The sequence below is a fragment of the Dipodomys merriami genome, unplaced genomic scaffold (assembly GCF_024711535.1).
Source record: "Dipodomys merriami isolate MVZ:Mamm:240054 unplaced genomic scaffold, mDipMer1.0.p SCAF_3, whole genome shotgun sequence".
In the NCBI taxonomy this organism is placed as follows: domain Eukaryota; kingdom Metazoa; phylum Chordata; class Mammalia; order Rodentia; family Heteromyidae; genus Dipodomys; species Dipodomys merriami.
Genome location: NW_027204492.1, coordinates 23643121 through 23661371, shown reverse-complemented (window position 1 = coordinate 23661371; position 18251 = coordinate 23643121). Strand labels below are relative to the sequence as shown.

The 18251-nt window shown below is 36.2% G+C and overlaps 1 protein-coding gene across 9 annotated transcripts in view; it reads right to left on the bottom strand.

The window, feature by feature from the left end:
- The window catches only part of Tenm1 (teneurin transmembrane protein 1), an 875459-nt gene that overhangs the window by 117273 nt on the left and 739935 nt on the right, over positions 1-18251 (bottom strand). For all 9 annotated transcript variants that reach the window (XM_070039761.1, XM_070039760.1, XM_070039769.1 and 6 more), the window contains 3 exons: positions 17465-17726; positions 14503-14770; positions 2681-2824 (listed from right to left, as the gene is read on the bottom strand). In XM_070039761.1, coding sequence (XP_069895862.1) covers positions 2681-2824; positions 14503-14770; positions 17465-17726 — 674 coding nt within the window. The remainder of the gene's footprint in view (positions 1-2680; positions 2825-14502; positions 14771-17464; positions 17727-18251) is intronic.

Below are 18251 nucleotides of genomic sequence, written 5' to 3'. Positions count from 1 at the left end.
GGATTGTTCTTTCTAATGATTTTAAACATTTGAGTAGTAGGAAACATTAGGAGATATGTTTGATAAAAGATATGCTAGGTTTGGAAGTAGTGGAATTCTATGCACATTTCCCCCCATTTTTAAAACCAAGTTTCTCTATAACCACTACAAGAATATATTGTGAAGAAATAATGGTGAAAATACAAGTTCCTAGCGTTTTTATCTTGGTGAAAGTATAGTCTATACATATTAGGCATAATATTGGTGGAAAATTTCTTCACAAAACCAGTTAATTGTTAGGTAAAAATAATTGCTGCAGCTGAAATGACAAATGGTCTGAAAACATTGCCTAATGGAAACTACCCCCTACATAATGCTTTTAGAGTCAAAGACAAACTGAAGAATAGAATGGCAGTAGACATCCAATCTAATTTTATATGTCTTTTTAACCAGTAGGAACAAATTGGAGGAAGATTGTTTCTAATCTACTATTTGTCTCAGATAAAAAGCAGTATGCCTAAAGAGTTATTCCTCCATCCCATGGGGGAAGACATGGAGAGGGGGGATTTGGAAAGACCTTGCTCTTGCCTTAATCGGTCAGAAAAGACCATCTGACCTGAGGGGAAAGAGCACTGCTTTCTAAATTGGAGTCCCCAAAGATGCTTCCTTGCACTTAATATTCCTACTTCTAAAACTGCCTTTGGGGGTAGAATTTAGACTTCATAAATGTCCCATGACAGCTGTTTGTGTCAAAGGTCAGGCTGAAATGGAATGGCAAAACTAGCTTCAGCTCTTTTTTTCTGGCAAGTGTAACCAGTTGGTTAGATATACAATGCCTATACAGATTAGTAATAAAATGAACAAATGTTGCTTTAAAAATTATTCAAAGTAAAGCTTCTTTCCCAGAATAAAATTATCAGAAAAGTAAAGAAAGAGCTTTTAGTGGGGCTGTGGGAAAGGGTATGATCTTTTTGCTGTGGTTAAAGTATTTTAAAACTGGATTTTGGTGATAGTTACCAAAAACTCAAGCATTTGATATATCCTTGCAAAATTGATATATTTTATAGTGTGAATTGTATTTCAATAAAGCTATTAAACATCTCCAGAAGTAACTTGGTATGCAGAAATAATTATTACCTAAAAAGTAATTATTAATTCAGAGAATTAGGAGTTCAGAGAACACATTTGTGAAACTCAGGTGGCCCTCAAAGCCTACTATCTGAATGGCTTCCCCATTCTGAAGTCTGTGTGAACCAAATCATAAGAGCCTACAGGACTGGGACACACAGTTGGGGGGCTAGCTCCAGTGAGGTCATTTCCCACTTTGTGTTTAATGTCAATGACAGGCATTTGAAATAGACAATCCATACATGCCAATAAAAGTGAGTGAAAAAGAAATGGCTGCTTAAAATGTCAACCTCTTTCAAATCAAAACAAAAACGCTAATAATTTAATAAGTGGCATCTGCCCTTTCGTTTTTGTACTTTTAAAACTGTGGCTCTCCTTTTGACAACAGAAAAAAATCTTGACATTTTATATCTGTGCCTGAATCTTTGCAGTTAAAAAAGCAAACAAATTAAAATGGAATTTAGAATCTTCCTTGAAAGGGGCAAGACACTACAATCGGGGCATACATGAATGGACTCAATCACCTTAAGGGTCTCATGCAGGGACTATGGAAGATGGTTTAATTCTAGGGTCCAACCAAACCTGGTTACCACTGCCAATCAAAACTTCCCAGCCTATGTTATGGCTGATTCAGCTATGGTGCAAATGAAGTAAAATAATATGATAATAAAATTGATCACTTAGCCTTAAAAGATAACAGTCTTATCCAGCTGTTTCCCTAAAGGCAGGATGAATACATGGATGTCTGGGTAGAAAAGTAGCTGTCTCTACATACTCATTTTGTAAAATGTAACCTAAGATATATCTGTATCTACATCTATCTATTTATCTAATATCTTACTCCAGCTTGCTGTGAATCTACCTCTTCAGACAAAATGGTATATGATTTCACAGTAAAAAGGTACCAGTAGATTATAATAGAAAAACCGGGTGGATCTACCACAGATTGGTTTCTTAAAGAGGTAGGGGAATTATATGAAGGAGTTAGAACCTTCATAGAGTCTGTTTGAAAGAAACACAGGCTTAGGAGTCTGATTTATTTCTTGATTTAGTTAACATTTACATTATAAACTAGAAGGAAGTAACAGAAGTCAAAGGGGTCCAAATAAAGGAGAGACTGAAAATAAAAGTATTCAGATTATTATACAATAACACTAATTCAAAATCAAATTTTGGTACTGGAAGGAAATGTACTAAGTTGGTCATCTCTAAGTGGTCTTTTTTTTTCCTGGTCCTGGGGCTTGAACTTAGGGCCTGGGCTCTGTCCCTAAGCCTATCTGTGCTCAACACTCATGTTCTACCACTTGAACCACAGTGCCATTTCCAGCTTTTTCTGAGTAGTTTATTGGAGATAAGAGTCTCATTAACTTTCCTGCCCAGGCTGGCATGATCTTCAGAACCTCAGATCTCAGCCTCCTTAATAGCTAGGATTACAGACATGAGCCACTGGTGCCCAGTTAAGTGGTATTTTAATATAGGTGATTTTTTTCTCTTGGACTTTCCCACATTTCTTCAATGAACATGCATCAAATAGCATGAAGAAAACAGTAATAATACAATTTTAGCTGCTTACCACTTTGAGGATTCAAAATGTGATGCTTATTCAAGGACCAGCCTCCTAGGTTAGAAGCATCCATTTCAAAACCTTGTAAAGTGACTGTCCTTTGTTCCCAGAGAATGAAGTCAGGGCACGACTCATATTCATATCCCACAGACACTGCAAACAAAGGGTCAATAGCATTAAAAATTATAAAATATTTGCTTCACATTTACTTGCGTTGATGACTCTGCATGTTATTTTGATTATTGAATTTTTATTTGGCTTACTATTTGATGGAAAATGACTTTCATATGACATAATACAGCATTACTCCTAGTATAGCATTGGTTATCCAAAAGTAATGTCAGTGTACATTGGACATGAAGTACTGGAGAAGTGAGTTAATAGATTCAGTCAGTAGGTAAGTACCATATGTTTATTGGAAATAGGTTTTATTCTGGGCTTTTAGGTTAAAAAGAGTGTTATAAAACTGAAAAGAGAATCCCTCTACAGGATTAATCTAAAGTAGTACAATTTCTCCTTATACCTATAGAGGTGAAATGTAGGAAAAGCCAGTTTATTATTTCCTCTCTAGAGTACAAAATACACTTGGGAAATTGGCTTTGGAGTACTTAATTACATACAACAATGGACTACACATGAAACTAATAAAAATTGAGTTGCCCAATTTATGTATTTCCTGTGCTAACTGATCTTTACTTTGTTGAGAGAACTAAGTTTGCTTAGAGTACTGCAAGTGCAAATTCCACCTTGGCACATTAAGTTTTGGTTTCTGTATTTATCTAACCAATGGGACATCACCCAACATTTGGCTTGAACTCCTATAAAGCACAGATGTTGTGCATTAAACTCAGACCCCTGGTATGCCACTAAAATAGAAAGTGCAGAATGTGGTATCATGGATGTCTCTGCGCTATTGAAATATGTATAGCCTAAGTATACAAGGTTCTCATCATTTTTCCAGTCAGTAAACCTCCTTATCTGTTGGACTCCCAGATTTTTGCTTTCTGAATTTAAAAATGCTTTCCATTCTCATAATGTTAATAGCCTAAGAGTGTTGATTCATTACACAGTATATATCAAAGCTGATCCTCCCTTCCTAGAAACTTAAAATAGCCTCATTGGTCTGTGGTTTGACATTTTTTCGGAGTACCTCTCTCCTAGATTGTTAGATGCTCCTGGAGATCTCAGGCTTTCCTTTGTCATTTGGTTATGACATCTGGTAATGAAAACAGGCACACAAGCAATGCTAATACAATTGTCTCCAAAAATGAATAATTAAAAAGACAAGTTTTGATTATTGCCATTGGGTGAAGGGAAATGGTAATTTTAGTCAAACTGATTTTTTGTATGTGTGTATGTGCACATATTTGTGCAAAAGTACACAAACAGATAAGCTAAAATATCCCCATGATTATGAACACACAGGTCTAACTTTTAGATCATTGGTGGTCAATTTCAAATTGAAGTTGCTTCTTCTTTGTTCTCCTGTCTACCAAAGATTATAATATGAATGAGGATGGTTTTCATGGTGGCCGCTTATGTTTAGAAGGGTCATATACTGGTTATAATGCTGTATTGATTGTCACTGTCCTGAAACTCTTCATGATTTTCAGTTAAGAGCCTCAATATTTTCATTTTCATCTCACTGGGGCTTGCAGTTTATTGTAGACAGTCCTAATTTATATATATCTATCAGCCATCAGTGAGGGAAGATGTACATAATATACAACCATTAAAATACTTTTGTGCTAGCTTTTGGGCTTGAACTCAGGGCCTGAGCACTGTCCCTCAGCTTTTGTGCACAAGGCTAGTGCTCTATCACTTGACTGCAGCACCACTTCCAGTTTTCTGGTGCCTAATTGGAGATAAGAATCTCATGGACTATTTTGCCCAGGCTGGCTTTGAACCATGATCCTCAGATATTATCTTCCTGAGCAACTAGAACTACAGGTCTGAGCCACTGGTGCCTGGCTAAATCCATTTTTATTATTAGCCTTAACCAATCATTATTAGCAGGGGGGATCCAAGGGGATCAAGACTTATCATACAGTGTAAGTGATTTCTAAATGGAAATTATTTTGGGATCATCTGTGTAATGGTGTTTTCTTTTCAGGATATCAGGAAGCACTCATGGCACAAAGCAATGCCATCTCTAACCACTCTTATATCTTAACATAGTCCCTGTGCTTACTAAAATAACTCTGAGTTAATTTTAGATCAAGTACACAATGTCTTCAACTTTCATGTCTGTCATTAGTGAGCTATGTGGGCTCTAGAAAATTATTCTTCATTTCTAGACATTGTGTTTTTCATATGTACCAAAGTGGAGAGGTGATTAAAATTGTTTATTCCAAGAATATTTGGGGTAGGGAGCATTTTATTGTGAATTTGGTAAACGTTAGGGCTAGTCTTCCTAGAAAAGTGCTAATCTACACAAATTTTTTTTTGTAGAATTCTGGGAGGGTCTCATTGATAGACTAAAATCTGAATAAAAATCTCAAATTGAAGATCCCTTGCTAAATAATTTTTCATCTTCCTTTTATATTGACACTATGATATTAACTGTTTTCCTTTTAGATTATACCTTATGAGATGAAGATCAAACCAACAAGCAAAATAGAATGCTACATCTCATGTTGAAAAATTCAGATGGTTAGACAGCACATTAAAGGCCATGTTGGTATATAGATTTACATGGTTTCTGATTCTCTTGCCAACATTTAAAATCTTGATTAATAAATAATCGCAACAACAATAATTACAAGTTCCCTTAAAGCCATCATTTCCTTCCCCACAGTATTCCTGGCAATTAGTGGGTTTGCCTTCTGTACACTGTAAGCCTGGTGAGCTCTTCTAGAGTACCTTCTCTGGAAGATGATTACACACTTTTGCAAATAAGTACTGTGCCCTGGTGACCTCGGATGTTGGTTTTGAGCCTGCTTTTTTCCCTCACAGTATCAGTTAAAGATCATCCTAACTTTGCAGCAGAAAATGCTTACAGAAAGCATTAATTAAAGAGTTCTTGATGTAATGGTAATGAGATACACGTACTCTTTTCACTTCCCTGTATCTGCCGTCTGAATTGCTCTCCAGTCTGTAACAAAAAAGTGCATTGGCTGCAAACCCCACAATTATATTACTATTTTCTCCCCAGTCACAGCAAATAGAAACAAGGCAGCTACTTAATAAGTTCCCTCTAATTTTTATTAGATTTACTTTCTCCCAAGAAAACTCTATGAGCTAATAAAGTTATAATTTATACTTAAGACTTGTCCAAAACTTGAACTGACTTTAATGAGAATGGCTGAGTAGTGGAGTATTTTTGTATGTGGTTTCTTGCTCAGAGTAACAAAGCAAGGTTTCTTTCTGACAGCAGACCACTTTGACATCCTAAAACTTGCAGTAGACTTTGGAGAAGGCAGAAGTTTCACCCCACAGAGTTGAGCTGCTCTCCAAAACATGGGAACAGGCAAATACAGTAACAACCAACCCTAGACTTCCTATCATGGAAGCAGACTGCAATGCACTGAACACCCACTCTTTTTTTGTATAATTGAGTGTGGGGGAAAAGTGATTATATTAGGTCTGGTGCTGGAAATGCTGAGCTTTGACAATACACTCTGCCTATTACTGTGACAATCGTCGAGACACAGCTAAGTAAGCAGGGTGGACCACTACTAATTCCCAGGAGGGTTGTTCTCTATCATGTCTGATGATTAGCACAGCACACTATAGGGCACACATTCAGCCTCTGGTACTCTGTGGTGGGTCTAGGAAAACTAGTGTAAAGAAAGGAAAATGACTGCTCATCAGTATTTGAGAGAAGATACAGAATATAGATTGTAATGCCAGTGAACATACACTAGTAAGAAAGGGTCCTAGGGTACATGTGTACTTCCATAGGGTCCTATGCTGGTGCGCATATACTGGGAAGGAGGTTGAGAGTCATTGATATGAAAAAAGTACTTTATTTGAACCATGGGACCACTTCATTTGTGACACAATTAATTCTGCTTGGATTTCTGTCTTCTAATGCTCTCTCTCTTACCTATACACAGAGCTATTAATGAAGTGTTCCTTAACCAGGGGTCATTGCGTTTCAAAATATTCTGTCTTGTGGACATAGGATTGTAGCTTGACCTTACTGTTAAGACATCTTGCAAGTATTCTACAAAAAAGTGAAAATATTCAGCTTCCCCAAAAGCCATTTGACATAAGACAACTGTGATGGCCATTGAACTTATCTTAATGGCCACATTAGTATGATGTAAGAACTGCAAGAACACAGAAGGCCCAGTGTCCCTGATATCCAGTTTAATGAGTATACCATTTATCAATAATGGCTAAGAGACTGACATTAAGTAGCCAAGGTAAAGATGCTCTGCAATGAAGTTGATATGCAAAATCTGACAAGATTAAGCACATGATTTTCAATGGCTCCAGGCTAAAGCTACAGAATTCATAATGGTTGCATTTAGGAAAGAAATATATAATGAAAAGGAATCTGATAGTGTGAGAAATTTACATGCTACCTTCATGAACTCAAGGTACATCTATAATTTGGAGACATTTAAAAGGGCAACTATAAAGATGAAAATCATTTTCTCCAAAAGAAGTTAGTAACTAGACTAATAACTATTTTGAACTCTTTAAAAATGCTAGATTAATGCCAAAACAGAAAAAATAACAGAAAACAAAAGCCCTACAGAAACGAATGAAGGCCATGGAAAGGATAGACCAAAGCTATGTAGAAAAATGGTCCCTTCTCTCAGCGTTCTCATTTCCTTTTCTCTAGAATGGGATGACCTCAGTGGAGCCTCCATTTGACTTGTCTGGTGGTTTGAAAAATTTTGTTTATCTACTATTCTTAGCTTATTAAAGCTGGCAGCATCAATGTGTGTTTTTTTGTTTTTTGTTTTTTTTTGGTTTTTTTTTTGTTTGTTTTTGTCGGTTGTGGGGCTTGAACTCGGCCTGGGCGCTGTCCCTCAACTCTTCAGCTCAAGGCTAGAGCTCTACCACTTGAGCCATAGAGCCACTTCTGGTTTTCTGAGTGGTTTATTGGAGATAAGTCTCATGGACTTTCCTTCCTGGGCTGGCTTTGAACTGTGATTCTCAGGTCTCAGCCTCTTGAGTAGCTTGCATTTACAGGTGTGAGCCACCGGAGCCAGGAAAAACTTTTATCAATTGTATTTTCAGCACTTACAGAGATAGTAACATAGTTTGCTCCTTTCATTGATTAGGGTAGTAATTAATAGCAATGTTGAACTTTCATCATGGATATAAAAAACTTTCCTTCTTAATGATGTATTACCATTTGAGCAAATGAGTGAATCACTAGATTTTACTTGGTAATATTTCCTTAGTATCTGCACTATGCCCATTCCCAAAACAAGGGTTAAACAAATTATTGTTAAAAATGAAGGAGCTGTATGAATAGATAGTATAGGTGGGAGAAAAATAAAAATCATCTAGGAGTAAAATTAACTATATAACATTTTTGGTTTCCCTTATTTGCAATAACTAGGATATGTCTGAGTCAAGCAGAAAAGGTCAGATAAGTTAATGTTAGGGAAATAAACCCTAAGATATGTATTCAAATGTTTTTTTTCTTTCATGCGATTGTTTCTAACACATCTATAAGATTATTTCTTTGTTACTTTGTATGTCCCTCCCCCATGGTATAACCCCTGCTTTAACTGTATTTGATATAGGTATAATTTGTGGAGGGGAAGGGAAAAACAAATCGTTTAAATAGGGATACAGGTGGACTCATTGCAACAATGAGATGTACAAGTCGTTATGTTGAAAACGAACTTTACAACTTTGGTGTGTGTGGGGGGAGGAGAAATAGGTGGGAGGTGGGGGGAGGATGGGAAGGGACGGGAAGGGGAAACAAAGGAGCAGGCTACAATGCTTGATAAGAAATGTACTCATGATCTTGCCCATGTAATTGTAAACCCTCTGTACAGTATTTTCACAATAAAAAAAGAAAAAGCAAAGAAAAGAAAAAAAACATTTTTGCCAGAGTTCTTATATGTTGAAATCTACTCTAATGAGATTTTTTCTGTCTTTCCAAGTCTAGCCAATGTGGATGATCTGTATCATGTGAAAATCAGAATAAAATGTGGAGCTCACATACACATTTGTGAATGCCTTTTTGTACCTGCATACTCCTCTTCTTGGGAAGACCCACTATCCCACTACACAAGAGAGGCTAAGAGGTCACCTCTGTCATTATTTGTTTGGTTATGCAACAAATATACAATATTGGATATGTATCTTCTGTTGACATGCATTGAGTAGGTCATAGGAGATGTCAGCATGAACAAAACAATAACCCAGGTGCCTGTGGTTCATGCCTATAACCCTAGCTACTCAGAAAGCTGTGATCTAGAGATCACGGTTCAAAGCCAAAACCAGTGTTTGAGACTCATCTCCATTTAGCCACTAAAAATACAAAGGTGGAGCTATAGTTAAAGTGGTAGAGAACTTGCCTTGAGCAAAAAAACATAGTGACAGTGCCTAGACTCTGAGTTCAAGGTCTAGGACAGGTGTGCACTCATGCGCACACACACACACCCAATCTCAAATCAAAATAGAATAAGACAACATTCCTCTTCTTGGAGCTTACACTGTATTGCAAGAAATTACTATAATAAGAAAGTCATACATGTATACATGTGTAAAATATGGTGTTATAATGAGAAAACATGGGACGTGAGAGCTTAGCAAAGTCATTTATGTTGGATGAGGGAGATAAGGATTAGCATCTTTATAAGGAAGGAGTTTATTGCATGAACTATAGAACTGGTCAACTCTCTTTTGTGTGGAGAAATTCTAAGACCCTCTATTGGATGAATGAAACCATGGGTAATACTGAACTTTTTTCCCTATGTGACATACAGTATTGCCATATCGTAGCAGAATAAGTCTATCTTTCCAGGTTTGGTGTCTCCTTTGCCTTACTGATCGTTTACCTTGGGTGGGGCCATTAGGTAAAATAGGGGTTCATTGAATATAAGCATGATAGTTGATCAGAAATTGGAGACATCCCTAAATGACTAATGGGAGGGTGTTGGTATGTACTGTGTGAAAATTCTGGACAACAAAAGGATGATTGATGGACAGAGTGATGCTGTGGGAGATTTCATGAGACTATTCTGAATAGAAGACAATTTAAGGCATCTGAAGTGTCCTTTCTTAGAGGGTGATGGATGGTGAATATGATGCAAGCATATTACCTATATATGAATGAAAATAGCATAATGAAACCCACTAAAAAGCTGTTAAAAAGAGGATGGGGAGAAGAGAGAAGACAGGTAAGAGGAATTTGATCAAACAATATTATATGCACATATGGAAATATTAAGATAAAGCACCTTCTAATAAAAATGCAAAAATCTATGACATATTTCAGGATTCTTTTATAATAGGTGAAGGACAACACACTCCCTTTCTCCACTCAACTAAAAAAATTCCAGAATTACTATCGTTTAGCAGTATTTAGGCATTTTTCTTTGGATAATGGTTTATGAAATGTACTCAATTTGAAAACACACTATCTTTTGAAATAATGAGATTAAAAAGAACACAATACTGTAATGAAAAGAAAGGTACTGCTAGTGAATGGCTCAGAATGATATCGTCTTGATGTAATTAGTAACTTTCATTCTCAAAAAGAATCTGGTTTGAATGATAAATTATATGATCACCCAATCTTGAAGAACTATCTGCATAATGCTCCAGGTGGGCATAACAAGTGGGAGGCAAGAAGAATCATAATGCTGAAACGAAAATACTCATATTGTTTGTTACATTATTTAATTTTTGCCTCTTGGCTCTATCATCTGAAAAGTGGCTTTCAAACTTTTCTTCCAAATTTATGGTAGGAAATAGCATTTGTTAATTGTGATGCAGCATGTATAAACACACATAGGTGCACACACACACACATATACATACGATACCACATTTCATACATGTGTGAAAACTGAGTTGTAGTCAACAAATTGACATAAGGCTTGAGATTGCAGAGACTGAAGCTTTATTAATGTTGATGTTCTGGGTTTCTCATAACTTTGGATTTTGGTTACATTTAGTAGTTCCGTGAAAAACCTATATCCCTGAAGCTGTGCTTATAAAGTTGAATGTATAAACCAGTTTTGCTCTCAGTTAACAATTATGAATTCATGAGAGGAGAGAAATGATAAAAGATTATTATCTCGGTTAGTTGCTCTGACAGAAAGCCATTGGGGTGTTAAATCAGGCCCTTGGTAAGGTGGGCTGGTCACTTTAGTGAAGAGAAACAGCAGTGGAATGCATACAGAACTGCTAGACCTACGCTGGAATACTTGCTGTGTGCACAATTTTGGCAAGTTGCTTTCTTTTTCTGAACCTCAGTTTCCCGCTCTGTAATCCTGTCATGCCTACTAGGCAGGAATGTTATATAGATCAAAATGAGAAAATGTATGTGAAAATCCCTGGCAAATTGTAAAGCACTACCCATTATTCTTAAAATATTCAGTGGATGCTATTTTTGTAGCTACCCAGCCTGTGAGGTTTTACTGAAAGGAAATTTATGAACACTAAAGCATCATTCTCAAGAATGTTTTGTGTGCACAAAGCAGCTGTAGCTTAGCACCTATTACTATTAATGTTCCCTTGTTTCTCTCTAACACAATTTCTACAGACTCCTATTTGTTGCGAACCTTTAGGAAGTCTAGTTCTTCAAGAAACACCACTTTCCTGCCAAACTACTGTACTAAATAATTATGCAATTGTTGTTGCCAATAACCTTGAAGAAAAATAGAATTGTTTACAGCATGGCTACTAAAGGTGGATGGCTGATTTCCTGAACTTCCAGGACTCCAAACCACTGCAATTTAATTTAATTAAAAAGGAGACTAGGCAGAATGCACTATTACACATTGGTAATATATGCAGACACAGGCGGACATAGGGAATTATTTTGACAAAATTCACATAATGGATGCAGATCAGAGGCCCCGAACAAGCCAGTTTGTCAAATTAAATAAGCCTCCTCTAGAATTTTAACAGCATTATGAACTTAACAATAATGAGTTTTTGCATTGTTTTGCAAGTAGCTGAGTTGGGGGAGAAACTAAATAAAATGCAATGATTTCCAGACATTGTATCTTATTTGGAACCAGAAATAAAAAAAGATAAAACACTAAGGACAAATTATTTCCAGAGCTCACATAGAGTTTTTAGCAGGAGAGTCTTGTCTATGTATCAGACAACAAAATCTCTAAGCTGGATGAACTAGTGATTGTAGCTTTTGTACTGAACTCTGGGGTGATTTTACTTTTCTTCTACTTGATCAATATTGTACTTGGATTAATCAATCTTATCAGTTGTCATTGATACTTCTCCAAGGAAAGAGTCCATGCAACCCCTGTCGGTAATTATTTCACTCTGGTATTATCCCAGTTGCAAAGTCTGTTTCATTACAAAAAAATGATGGGCTAGTGTAGAATCTCAAGTACTCATTTCTCATTTTGGCTGTCCTTCAACAGCCTATTCTTCTTCAGTGACATTCTAGTCCTTAGAGATCACACCTATTCCCCATAGCTGAGCTATGTGGGAAACACAACTCTCACATTTCAAACTAAGCAGATATTTCAACTTAGATATTCACCACAACTTTAAATTCATCTTTTTAAAATCTGAATCCAACTCTATACATCACTCAGCCATGGGCGATTGGTAAAGATTCATATTTAACTGACATGAGAAGGGAGAATAGAAGTCCTTATTGCCACTGTTTAAACAAAATCCTTGCTATAACTGAAACTTTATGAATTTTGGTCAAAGTTTGTATTAGTTTCTTATTGCTACTATAACCAAGTATCACAAACTGAGATATTGCTGCCCATTTTATAGGTGGAACAACTATGGCACTTGGAGATTTATTTAGCCAACATCATATATCTACTGAGGAAAAAAGGGATTATTGGAACCCAAGGAGGGACTCTGACTCTAGAGCATTCTTCTTTTTTTTTTAACCAGTCCTGGACCTTGAACTCAGGGCCTGGGCACTGTCCTTGAGCCTCTCCATGCTCAAGGCTAGCGCTCTACCACTTGAGCCACAGCATCACTTCCGGCTTGTTCTGTGCATGTGTTACTGAGGAATCAAACCCAGGGCTTCATGCAGGCTAGGCAAGAAATCTACTGCTAAGCCACATTCCCAGCCCCTAGAGTATTCTTTTTAACTACTGCATTCACTGGAATTGGGACTGAGCTGGACGCTGTTGGCTGGCCAGTAATGTTGGTGGTGCTTGGCCAAATGGCAGAGCTCTGTATTAAGTGGTTATTTTATATTGTGTGTTAACTGGCTGCCGTAATGTAATATTGTCTCCAGAAGGAGTCTGAATTCAAGGAAGAATAAGTCAGCAGACATGACTCATTAGAGAGCTCAAAGAAGCAGGGTGGTTTGAAAGAGATAAGCTTATAGTATGACTCAGTTACTATTGTAGGACTCTTACACACTGGACTCGCTGCAGAAAGAATAACTAGAATTGTTGATCTGAGAGAACAGATGCTGGCCTTTTAGAGCTACAATACATGTGAACAAAACTATAGTTGTAGACATCTGCTTGCTGATAATGATTCTCTCTTAAATTCCAGTGTGTGATTACAGGAATACTCCATTAACTGAGGAACCTGCCCACATTCCTTATATTCCTATGAAGTCCAATATAGATAATTATTTCAATAAAGGTCTCCTAGGCAGAGAGAGATTGTTAGTCCTTCCCTCTATGTATATATTTTCCTCTGGAAATGAAATTGACACATGATATTCTAAGAAATATGTTAGAGGTATAGGAGATGCATCACAACAGACATTTCCAAGGAAGGATGTGAAAACAGCTCCTCTAGAGAGCTTTATAATGGACATCTAGTGTGCCCAAGAGAGATTGCCATGAGATACTGCCTGGAGGAACAAGGATCAATGGTTTTCCATCTGCAGGTCCACACATCTCTATCAAGTCCCTTAGGAAGTTTTTTGTTTTCAAAGGAATGGAAGACTGGTGTCAGATAGTCTCTCTCTGGTTGTCAGTGCTAGATTGTTTACCATCAATTCTTAAAAGACTACTTTGCTTTTCTGTTGTGTCTATCCTTTACAAAATTATGGATTGTAGCAAGTTTTTTTTAATTTAAAAACATTCTTTAGAAAAAGAAAATTAACAAATATGTCTCAATTTCATTTTTTAAAAAAATCATTTGTCTGAGAAAATTAAAAATCTTAAAAAAGCATAGTTCTCAAGAACCTTTTTCAGGTACAGGCTAACTTTAAGATTCTAGATTTTAAAGCCTTGAGATTAGAGAATATAAACAGAAATAGGAAGGGAAGATGATTTTTTTTTTTAGTTAACCTACTGAACTAACAAGTTAGTGTAATCTAACCATCTTAGACATAAAAGATAATAAGTGGAGATGTCTATAAGCTAGAATTTTGTAGTTTCTAAGTGGAAATGACAGCCTAAATGTCAAGTCCAAAAATATGGCCTAAAAAACGTCACACCAAAGGTCACAGTTAGAAGGCAACATTCAACTTTGGAGACAATTACAAGTCAGATATTATGTGATTCTTTTGGTATGCTGCCATCATGAAAGGGACACTAAAAACATTTTGAAGCAAAAATGTGTCAAAAGAGAACACTAAACAGGCACAAAAGGAATGTTTAATTATAAAAGCCTTTTTAATAGAAGAAAATCAGTCGTTATTCTGAATACAAATTAATATGCAACTAGTATTTTCTGTCTTGTGAGCATACTATTGCTATTTACATAAAATTAATTCAACATACCCAAAGCTTCTGCCAAGCCCCAAACCTTCTGTCCATAGATGTCAGTCTTGTTCCAAGCAAATGTGTAGACAAGATTAATTGCAGCTGGAAACCATTTCTGTGTGAGTCGCCCTTCGACAGCTACTGTGAGGTGTACTTTAATCATCCCCACAGGAATTGTTGAATGTGTCAGAAGGATCCGCAGAAGGGTTTTATACCCAGGAGTTCTGCTGCTCAGGTAACTCAGCCTCACAAAGCTAGAAGGAATGGGAATTTCTTCTTGTACAACCTGAAAAGAAAAGTAACGCAATTGGTTGTTATTGTCTCAGAGATGTACTAAAAGAGAGTCAAGTGGGAATCTATGGACATCAAGCCACTTGTGCCTGAGCCTTTGTGTGGCTATGTGATCAAACTTTTCAAATTCTGCATCAAATCTATATAGGGACAAGACAGGCATCCATCCCTAGAGATTGCTCTCATTTTTCCCTGCCAGGAAAGGCTATGAAGAACAATTACAGTTTTTTAACAATGTTCTAAAAATTGCATAGTAGGAGTTTGAAAAGAGCACACTGATGAATGTCAAGCAATTTAGTGCCATGGGCTTCATGAAAGGATCCTTTTTCCTTATATATACATACACAAATCTTGTTTGGTGTAAACAATATATCATAAAACCATGGCTATCATGTTTAATTCTGGCTAGGCTAAGGGGAAGAACTCAAGAATTAGGCTCAGCAAGTCATTTTTTAATGACAAAGATTATAGTACCTCAAGAATTAATCTTTACTGATGTCATCAAATTCATTTACTTTGGAGGCTTAGAATGACCTCAAGGCCACATTTTTAATCAATTTCTCTTACATTGTTCTCTGTGACTGCATATACCAATGAATGACTACAAACAAATTTCTCCAAGTTGGCACCTGTGACTGAGAGGTGAACAATTCTCCCTCATTCCTCTTCAATTTTGTAAAATACCACTTGGCTCTTTTAATTAAGTACTACTACTTATTTAGAGTTAAATGATCACAAATAGCTAAAACCAAATTTTGTTTTCCACGACTTTCATCTTTCTTTTTAAAATTTCTTTTGAAATCAGATATTATTCCTTTTTCATTAAGTTTTTATTGTGAAAATATGGTACAGAAGGGTTACAATTACATGAGCAAGGTAATGAATGCATTTCTTATCAAACATTGTTGCCTCCTCCTTTGTTTTTCCCTTACCATCCCTTCCCTCCCATCTCTACGACTACAACTCCCTCACACCAAAGTTGTAAAGTTCGGTTTTTGACATAGCATCTTGTACATTTCATTGTTGCAATGGGTCCACCTATATCCCTATTTAAACAATTTGTTTTTTCCTTCCCCTCCCCAAATTATACCAACATCAAATACAGTAAAAACAGGGGTTATACCATGGGGGAGGGACATACAAAGCAACAAAGAAATCATCTTATAAATATGTTAGAAACAATAGCAAGAAAGAAAAACCACTTGAGCCCTTACCTTGGGGTTCATTTCACATAACATCCACTTATCTGACATTTTCTGCTTGTCTGAGACATATACTAGTTATTGCAAATAAGGGAAACCATGGGACCTATGTTTCTTTGGGCCTGGCTTACTTCACTTAATATAATTTTTTCCAAGTCTTTCCATTTCCTAACAAATGGAGCAATGTCATTCTTTCTGATGGAGGCATAGAATTCCATTGTATATATATATATACCACATTTTCTTGATCCATTCATCTACTGAGGAGCATCTAGATTGGTTCCATATGGAACCTCAGTAGACTTTAATCTTTCAAAGCAAGACATGTGAAGAACAAGCCTATATTTTTGAACATATTTGAAGTGGCATGAATATTGCAGATATTCTTGTGCCCCGATTCATTTTAAACTCAGAATATTGCCCTCTGAATTGTCCTCTACGATGGGATTAGTAGAATTGATTGCTAAGTACATGCCACCTCATATTTCTAGAATGTTTTGTCATTCTACTTTTTCTAAAGACCATTTTTGTGCAATCTTTGCCTAGGATTTTTCCCCCTCTTCATTGGGTACTTGATAACAGAGTTGTCCACTGATGGTTTTTGCAGATAGTGACAGAAATACAGTATTGAAGGATAATGTGACATTTTCCAGCTTACTATTTCATTTTCCTAAGGAAATATCTAATACTAGAAAAGTTGGAACACTTTTGTAATGAAATAAGACATACTTCTTAATGCCATCTGTCAAGGAATTGGTGTACACATTAATTATAGCCATTACTGTCTTTTTAAAAACTATACTTGAGTTCTGGTAATATAAGTCTTATGAGTGTATATGGTGGCATCTACATGTAACTATTATTAAAATATTTCTGTAATATAGTGAAGGAATTGTACTATGGCTGTTGGAGTGGCTTACTATTGAATGCTCAAGAAAGAATAATGCTCAAAAATACTAAAATATTTAGAGTCCTAAATATAAAGCTTTAATATACAGAAACAAAGCTTTAAAATAAATTCCACAGGCTTGAAAACTACTTTTACTAAATACCAAATAAGATGAAGTGTTGTCACAACTTCTAAGAAGAGTGATAATGGATATAAGCTACACAATGGAACACATCTTGTTTTCTTAAGAAGCTTTAGTTTCAGAATAACAGACAAAGCACATTGATTATATTTTTTTATCACTATTCATAGCCAACTAGTTTCGTTCTTTAGAGCACAGTGTTCATTAGGGCAGGTTTAGGGGTTTAATTTCCATGACAGCAAGTTTATCTTGCTGTTCCATAGCCACAGATAGCACGTTGTTGCCTTGGTTAGTCACCTTGGAAATATGTGTTGAAGAGACTATATTTGAAACTTCTCTTGAAACATGAACGGAACACATTATAGGGCCATAGGGTATAGTAGGGAAAGGAATTTAGCCACAATATACAGTCATTCATTCATAGGACTTTGTACATTCAAAGGCTGATATACTCACTTGTAGCTCAGGAACAATAGTCCCTCTCTCTGGACAGGACCCTCCAAATGATGTGAGTGGTGAAGGAAGCACGATAGGATTAGGGCTGATAAAGTTGGAAATATCACAAGATGGGGGGTCTGATACAACTCTCTGCATGATTACTTTCTCCACTACAATAAACTGATTCCAGGGCAACCAGAGTGTCCTCTTCTCAGACAAGAAAGGTGATCGGTCAAAAATTAAGACAACAGAGATACCACCAATGGCCACGAGGTCAAAGCTGAGAAGGAAAAAAAGAAACGAAATAAAGCCAATCAAGTAAGCAGTCAAAAAAAAACCCTGAAGTTTAAAAAATAGGTTAATTTTAGTTGCTTTTCCTTCTTTCAGGACTCAATTATATCCATTTGTATTTTCTATTTTGTACATTCTCAATAAAGATTTATTCTATGGATGACTTATTTTCACTATTCGGTAGCCTTCTGAGAAGATATTATCTATCTATAATTAGAGGATATTCACTCAGAATTCAAAAATTAAGTTAAACATTTTCTTAAAATTGCTTCATGCACTTTTGCAAAGCCAAATCTGACACTGCTGTACCCCCATGTACTGACGATAACTGAAAGATGACCATTTAATATTCAGCAGCATTTTTAATATAATGAATTATTCATCTTCAAAAATTTATAATGTATTACAAGAAAAGTAAAGAGCCAAAAGGTTAAATATTTTGTTCAGGGTCACAAATATAATGTCAGAAATTATATAGTGTCTTTGAAATAACTTTTGGAAAAAAACACCAGCA